The sequence below is a fragment of the Malania oleifera genome, chromosome 11 (assembly GCF_029873635.1).
Source record: "Malania oleifera isolate guangnan ecotype guangnan chromosome 11, ASM2987363v1, whole genome shotgun sequence".
NCBI classification, from domain to species: Eukaryota; Viridiplantae; Streptophyta; class Magnoliopsida; order Santalales; family Ximeniaceae; genus Malania; species Malania oleifera.
The window spans coordinates 26,804,573-26,813,416 of record NC_080427.1 but is presented as its reverse complement, the minus strand read 5'-3'; the positions used below and the strand labels follow the sequence as shown (position 1 = coordinate 26,813,416).

Genomic DNA, 8,844 nt, shown 5'->3' with positions numbered 1-8,844 from the left:
TCAAAAAAATATTAATTAAAAAGGTATACTATTTGTTTTTTACATTTTATGCTTGTTTTTTGTTAAAATATTAATAAATAAAATAAAAAAGTGTTATTTTTTTTTAAAAAAATATGTCACTTTATATTAAATTTTTTTTTAAAAATTAAATAAATAAATTATATTTTTAAATGAATTCTCATTTATAACATATTTATTAAATCAATTTGTATATTAGTCACCCTTTAACAAAATCGTCTATTTGAATCGAATCCAAACTCATCCCTAACCATTTACGAGTCCAAATCTGTCCCGCTGACCCATTTTATCACCCCTACTAAAATCCGCCACGCGTAACGCCGGCTCCCACATCTTTGCTCTCCCTCTTTTCATTGGCATAACGGTCGCAAGCAACGCTTACCCGCCAGCTCCCATTGCTCCTCCTCTCCTCCTCCGCTGATCATCCATGGCGATTTCTATCCCTACAGCGATCTTCTCAAACCCCCTCTTTCACAGCAGAAACAATAAAGTCCATAATTCGACTCTTCCGTTCCCAAAACCATCACAGAATCACAACGTTACCTTCCCTCCCTATCTCAAAGACTGCAGCGAGAATACTAGACATTCATCGTCACGAAGCTGCGTCACAGTCTCGGCAGTCTCTGGTTCTCCGGGCAAGTTTCGTTTTCTGTTATGTTCGTTTCTTTTCCCAACTTCCTCACCAATCAAACAGAAAGGGTGTATTTTCCTTCCTTCATGTTTTCTATTCTGGGGTTTTTGATATGGCTTGAGGTTTTAAATAATTCTACAGATGTCGTGTGAGCAGGAATTGATAAACGTTCGGTGCTCGGCGAAGATACCACGGACTTACTGGATAGAGTAGAGGTGTTTGATTTGGATGGGAATGGGATTCCGATTTCCGATTTGTGGAAGGATAGGAAAGCTGTGGTCGCATTTGCTCGCCATTTTGGGTTATTCTTCTTTTTCCAGTTTCCTTCAAATTTGAAGTTTTAATTTATGTTAATTGATTTTTTTTTTTAAGAAAAGAACTAGTTCTGTATACTGAATAGTGATGGTTAATCAATCTTTTTCTGCTTGTTGACTGCAGATGTGTCCTGTGTCGCAAGCGAGCTGATTATCTTGCTTCCAAGAAGGTATTTTGTAAGGGACATCAGATGGTTGTATTAATAAGATCGAGATGCAACATTCTTTACATTCTTTTATTTATTATTATTTTTATATCAAAAGGATCAGACAGTGAACTGATCTTCCTACCTCCAAGACTCTCCCTAAGTTCGGGAGATTGATTTCGGCCTCCGTGTGGTAGATTTAAATGTGTGTGCGTTTGGTATACAATGTATTGAGTTGCTTCCAAATCCTCATTAAAAATATAAAAATAAATTTAAGGTCCAAAATCAATTCTACCTAACACCACCTTAATGCAACTCATCACGGATATCCAAGGTTCTATCCTGCAATTAATCAAACTCATAATGGCTTCCCAAGAGTTTGCCCTTACTTATGGGCTACCCTATGTGGGTTTCTTAATCGGTAGGATTGCATGACTTCTCACTGCCAATTTCACAAAGAGACATTCCTCAAACCCAAATGCTGCAATTATCACACCTTACCCCTCTAAAGTAGAGTGCTTTCAAGAAGCTAATCCATGGTTGATTAATGTTGATCTTATTTAGCTTCTGGAGCTTAATTAGTATTAGAATATTAGATATTAAAGTTTTCCCTATATTTCATTGTGTTTGACCCCTCTATTCCCAATAAATTGCCCTGTACCACTCTTATTTGTATATGGGTATTGGTGCTTCTCCATTCTAAATAGCCAACTGTGTGTTTAACTTTGTTTATTCAAAGTACATCAAATATTAACTATATATTACTAATGAAGAATTGTGAGCATAATGTTGTTTTGCTCCTGTTAACTTGAAGTCTTGGCTTCCCCATCATATCCAATGATAAATGGCTATCATTTTCGTTTGCTTACCTCTGCCTAATTATATGTTATAGTTTTGATTTGTTGGCAGGATAGAATGAGTGCATCTGGCGTGGCACTTGTTTTGATTGGACCAGGTAGCATTGATCAGGTCTGTCTTGGCAAAGTTTTTTCACATTGATTATACATCTAATATGTGGTCAAATGTGGAATAAGATGGATTTGAATTTGTCAGATCATTTAATTTTTCATTCAATTCCATTCCCGCCCTATAACATTTTGTGAACCAAATGAGATACGACTAGTCAATCTATACTCATCCTAGTCCATCTACTTGAAGGATCATGAATTTGGTGATATTATGAAATTTTTTCTTCTTTTAATTAGTTTTATTTTTTTTGGAGAAGAGGCGTTGGGGAGTTCGCTATGCAGTCCTTCAGCTATATTTGAAGTAGGAGTGCATTAGAATTTCTTGGCATTTTTAGAAATTTCCATCAAGCAAGCCTCTCCATAGAATTTAGGACTGCTGAGCCCTTTCCTCATTGTTATGTATGTATCTTCCAAACTGGTACAGTTACCATTTTGCTGGATTTGATAGCCTCTGCCCAACTCTCCTGTAGTCAGTTTCTGCACACTTACTTCTGCTGTTTTATCAATTCATTACTGGGTCAAATCTTTGTTATAACTATTTTCAGTAATTTGTTGTAGGCAAAAACATTCTTTGAGCAGACTAAATTTCAGGGAGGTATGTCTCTTGAAGGCTTTTTTGATTAATTTCTGATGCAGGTCACATTAGTGGTTCAAATGGCATTGCTTCTAAGTTAGGTATCAACCGAGGCATTAAATTTGATAAAAATGATGAACCGCCAATACAATTTCCTCTTTGCTTGATTGATTATAGATCTCATCTATACATGCAACACACACCACACATATTGAACTTTAATCAAACAACTTTTATTGATAGTTGCATCCTTAGTCTTATGATATGCAATGGAATTTATGTTTAGTCAGAGGAATGGATAAAATTATCATGATTGATGGTTCAAATGGATTTTCTTGGACTAAGTTCCAGGGTCAATTAATTTAATAATAGATAAGCAACCTTACTGGTGATGGCTTCCTTCATAGCTTCCAGCTTAATGGTATAATGTTCAAGTTATTGTGCGTTCCCCTTATTGCAGGCCCCATAACACCTTTTTTGTTTCTTGTTTTGGTCTCAGAAGTGTATGCAGATCCTAGCCACTCATCATATGAGGCATTGAGATTTGTTTCTGGGGCATCAACCACATTCACACCTGGGGTATGTAATAAAAATTTGTACTTAATGTCTGTGCAGACCATGTTCATATCCATACATACAACACTAGTGGCTTATAAATCTAATGTTTGTGAAACTTTGAGATGTTGCAACTTCTACCAGGATTACTTATTTTAGTTACCTCACAAATTTAGGCTGGTCTGAAGATAATACAGTTATACATGGAAGGTTACCGACAAGACTGGAAGCTTTCTTTCGAAAGGGACACAGTGACCAGAGGCGGCTGGTATGTGAACCATCTTACAACAAACAATGTATAATACATTTGCAGATCAATTTTTGAAGAGAATCTATTTTCTGGGGGAGGGATGGGGGGATAGGAAAGTCAGATGTTGGCTTATTATGAACGAGGATTGGGAGATGTAGAACCACCTAAGAGGGCACAGTATCAAAGATGATGCGAGAACTCAATGGAGAGAGTTGGATTAGAGTAGAAGACATGGAAGAGATGTGTTGACCACTTGCCCGTACAGGATATCTATAGACTCTTCTGGAGTCCAACCCATGTTACAATAGAGTTAATTTTTTTACGACCATAACATAATATTTTAAACCACACTATGTACCACTACTTTATTCTCTTGCATCACTTCGTACATGAAGCATACTAACTGTTTACTACAATACAAGACGCCTCTTACTATTTCAACCAATAGAAACTACTACACATAACGGACAAGACACATGCATGCTTTCACTTGCTTGAACAAAGAACATGAGCCTGATAAATCACAATCTTTCCATGACTGACCAAGCATATTATCACATGCGTTAAAGCAGGTGCAGCATGTAATGAAATTTATCTCAAAAAGAGCATGACTGACTTCATTAAGAAATTTAAACCTTTCCATTCAAAATCTTTCATAATTTCAGTAATGGTATACTGTGGAAGAGCTATTTTGTCTGCTTTGAGCATGTTTTGTTTGCTAAATGGAAATGATCAGCATCAATGTTAAAGCTTCTATTATGAAAAAAAAAAAAAAGCATCCAAAGAAAATCTGGCAAAGGCCTTCCGCATCTATGGTTTAAAGTGATGAATTTGCATAAATGTGGTTGAGTTATTCCTATAATTTTTTAGTAGAATTGTGAGATAGGATGAGTTGTAATAGTTTGTTTTGAGCTAGTCGTAGCATCTGTAATTGTCGCCGTGTTAAAAAATAGGACTGGTAGTGTACAGGATTTTTCTGTGTTTTGTGGCTAATGACTGTATCCTCCTACATTTTTTTCCTTGTTTCTCTCTCATACCATTTTGACAGATGCATAAGATAGGATATTTTTCTGGCTGTTTTCTCAGGCAACAAGGGGGGATCATTGTTGCAGGTCCTGGTAAACACAACATTTCATATGTCCACAGGGTAATCCTCCCTCTTCTCTCCTCCTGTTCTTCATTTCTTTAAATTTTCTGTTAAAAACCTTTGAATCCATCAAGATGGCAATAATCAATTTGGAGCTTCAACAAAAACAAATATGTTAGTTTGGAAATTCCAACTTGCATATGTTTGCAAAAAAGAAACTTGGATCTTCAGCTTCCTATGAAAATAAAATTGTTCCCCATCTAGAGCATATGAATAATTTCACATGTTTTATAACTCTTCTACGAAACAAACCAATTTGACTATAAAAATCAAAGCAATTTCGAGATACCAATTAATGATCTTATTTTTAGTTTTTTTATCATGTTAGGAAGTTTGGTGATGACTCCATAAACCTGTGCATTCTGCTACAAGGGATTTGTTTGATACTCATAAATACCATGATGAATATGTTGATTTATACAGGACAAAGAAGCAGGAGATGATCCAGATATTGAAGATATCCTGAAAGTATGTTGCTCATGAAGATTCAAATGAGGCATTGCTTAACTTTTAACTCTCTCTGTCTGTAATGTGTATCCCACCTTTTGGCGCGGGCCCTGCATCCAGGGGTTTCTCACTGTCTCCTCCTCGCAGGAGTTCCACAGTCTTAGTTTTCAAAACCCTAATTAGTTTGGGTCCAGGAGGCTGCTAAGGCTGTCTTAAGTTCAAAGGAAATTTGCTGGTCATATATTTTTTTTTTCTTGTTTTGGTTCAAATCTTGTACGAAAAATTCTGAATAATTTTACAGCTTTTGCTGACAATTGTAGTGCACTATTCATAAACAATTAATGGATAATAAGCATTTTGCACAGATTTTTCCCCTGCCTGCTGCGGGATCATTCTTTGATTATTATATTTCATTTCAGATATGAAAGCTTTATTACCACTAGCTTAATACTGCCAGTTTTCACCAAGGGAAGTCTGCTGGACTGTATTCCCCAAGAATGTACCATTTTCCACCAAGGACCGACTAATAGAATCTGGTGGCAGTACTGAATCCCAATTTCTTCTGTTGGCGAGGCGAGGATAAACGCAACATCCAGCACAAGCTTCCCGCACCACATCGGGATCTAAGAAGGGTACACAGCATTACCTCAACATTGTAGTGGTTGTTTTTGTAACTTGAATGTGTGACCTGCAGGTTTCACTGTAATATCCTAACTGTTGGCTCAAGGCTCAACAAATGTGAGGGAAATATCCAACCCCATTACAAGTTTAAAGACATTAGTGCTTCGTTTCTCGCCTGTTGAAAATTCATTTTTCTATAGGTTGAATTACATATATAGATCATTCTATAGATTTGGTTAAATATAAAGATTTTAAAAAAGTACTAAATTACCAAAGTTTTCATATATAAAAACTCGTACACGTTTTGATGCATGACAAGTCTTTGATGGTCATCGGTGTTTGCTTCGAGGTTTCTTCCTCTTTGCTGGCCGAACTTCAAAACTTTCTTGGTGTTTTGACTTCTTTATAAGCAGCTGATGGAATAACACTAACAAAGCAATTTCAAGAACTGTTTTTCAGTTGCAAACAACATTGGTGCTTACGCAGCACTAGTCACCAAATAACATTTGTCCTTCTTGGTGTGAAATGAGGCAGGATCACAAGACAAAAACTTTACGCATCGTAATGGGACCGTTAATAAGATACAACCTAACATGCCTAAAAATAGACATTGTGGATGGGTTGTGGAAAAACAATTCTATTTGGGGCTAACTTGAAGAAAAAGAACTTGACACCTCTCTTGCAAGAAATTTTGCAGGGGAAGGGGTTAGATTTCAAGGAAGATTGCAAGGGCCGCTACAAGAGCCACTTTGATGCGATTCCTACCATGGCCACCATTGAAACAAACACTCAAAAAGTCCTATCTGCCCCTGAACCAATCCTTATATCACTCTTAACTTAAAGATGATTTAGAAGCAGGAGATTAAGAAGTTGTTGTTGAGATTGCAGGTGTGGAGTCGTTGGCAGTAGCACCTGCCCCGCAGCTTACGTTGAAATGGAGACTTGCAGTAAATGGAGACCAACAACCCTCCACCAACCTTGCCTACCATGGTTGACATTAAGCCACCGTGTTTGAATTTTTTGCTAACCACTCCACCTCCCCATGGCTATATATAACAGTGTGTTGTGTTGTAGTGTGTGTAGTGTGAGAAGTGTGTGTGTTGTGTTGTGCATAGAGCAGAGCTGTGTGCAGAGAGTGTGTTGTGAGAAAGAGAGTTGAGTTGAAGGTAGTAGCCTCCTCCTCCTTGTATTGTTCTCCCGATTATAGTAAAGTGGTGCGTGCTCCGTGGACGTAGGTCGATTCGACCGAACCATGTAAATCCGGTGTTCCATTTTGTTTGTTTATTTTCCTGTGTGTGATTGTTGCTTCTAGATCCACCCCCAACAATTGGTATCAGAGAGAGGTTGGAGCAAAATCGCCAGATCAGAGAAAAAATTCCCAAATTGGAGCCTCTGTCTAGTAGCCCAAAACTCAGTTTTGAGCCCACCATCGTGTTCCTCTCGTCAAAACGAAGCCAACGGTGGTAACCAGAGCTCGAAATGAGCTCAAATAGCACCGCGCACGCCTGCACGTGCCGCCAAAGTACAGACGACGTTTCCATGCGCAGGCAAGTGATCGACAGGTCATTCCATGCGCTGCCACGCCCCGATGAACGCCCGGCGAAGCAACGGAAGGAAGAAAACGATGCGAAGTCAGTGCCACGTCACTCGTCCACGTTAGTGCAAGGTCAGCTGGGCCTCGTGCCTTGTTAGCGCATCGCATCAGCACCCAGTCAGCCCCATGTCAGTGTCAAGTTAGCCGCCACGTCACCCCGGGCCCACTCCACATCAGCTGCCACGTCAGCAGTTGGGACCCATAGTAACACGACAGCAGTGGGCCCCACACTGCCACGTTAGCAACGACGTCAGTTAATGATGTCACTAACGCCATCAGGAATATTTCGTCAATCAGAGGAATATTTCGTTATAGTTGACCAAATTGGACACAGTTTGACCAGATCTTTGACTTGAATTTTCGGAGCCATTTCGGGTCCATTTTTCGAATGGTTTGAACCATTTCTAAGATTTTCGGTCGTTTCAGATCCAACCATGCTGTTCGTTTGGGTTAATTCCGTCTCTAGATCAGCAAATCAAGATGTCAAACAAAAAGAGCTCTCAAATTGAGATGTTTGACGGCACGAACTTCGGTTTCTGGAAAATGCAGATTAAAGACTACTTGTTTGGTAAGGAGTTGCACATACCATTGAAGGAGAAGCTAGAATCCATGAAGGAAATAGAGTGGGAGTTGCTTAACCGAAAAGCTCTCGGAGCTATCAGAATGACGTTGGCAAAGTCTGTTGCCTTCAACATTAATCATTTGACAACCACCGAGTCCCTTATGGATGCGCTATCCAATATGTACGAGCAGCCATCAGCCACGAATAAGGTACACTTGATGAAAAAATTGTTTACCATGAATATGTCTACAGGTGAAAGTTTTAGCAGACACCTGAATAATTTCAATGAGCTGTCGAATCAACTCGCCTCGATTGGAATTACATTTGACAATGAGATCCGTGCCCTACTGATTCTTAGTCAGCTGCCTGAGGGTTGGAAATGTATTGTTACTACAATCAGTAGCTCTGCAGGAAAGTCAAAGTTGAAGTACAATGAGGTCATCAGTATGAATTTTACGGAAGCAATGCCTCCACTTAAGTTCAACCTTGAATGTGGAAAGTTGAGGAAAAGGAAGTGGGCATGGACGATCAAACAATCGTAACAGATCTAGGACCGGGCGATCTAGATCCAAAAATCCCAGAGGTTCCCAGGGCAAAATAAACTTTGAGTGCTGGAACTATGGAAAGGCTGGACATTTCAGAAACCAGTGCAAAAGTTTGAGAAAGGAATCTGAGGCGAAGAAAGAAGCATATCTTGCCTCTTCGTTAGGAGAAAAAGATGCATTGATATGTTCTCTGTAGAGCAAGTAGGAGTCTTGGGTCTTAGACTCTGGAGCCTCATTTCATGCCACTTGCAGCAGAGATTGCCTAGAGGAGTACACACCAGGTAATTTCGGTAAGGTGTACCTTGGTAATGATTAACCTTGCGACATAGCTGGCAAGGGAGTTGTGAAGATCAAAATAAACGGATCAATATAGAAGTTGAAGGATGTCAGATATATTCTAGACCTCAGGATGAACTTGATCTCAGTTGGTCAACTAGTAGATGAGGGATACACGACGAATTCATTGGCGATG

At 38.9% G+C, this 8,844-nt stretch overlaps 1 protein-coding gene across 1 annotated transcript; it reads left to right on the top strand.

Annotated features, from left to right (window-relative positions):
- Positions 1–243: 243 nt before the first annotated feature.
- LOC131167266 (thioredoxin-like protein AAED1, chloroplastic) lies at positions 244–5,414 on the top strand. The gene is made up of 9 exons (XM_058125976.1): positions 244–653; positions 806–950; positions 1,088–1,133; positions 2,019–2,078; positions 2,636–2,672; positions 3,151–3,230; positions 3,383–3,474; positions 4,543–4,603; positions 5,027–5,414. The coding sequence occupies exons 1-9, from the start codon at positions 446–448 to the stop codon at positions 5,084–5,086; spliced, it is 789 nt and encodes a 262-aa protein (XP_057981959.1). The 5' UTR covers positions 244–445; the 3' UTR covers positions 5,087–5,414.
- The last annotated feature ends 3,430 nt before the right edge of the window (positions 5,415–8,844 follow it).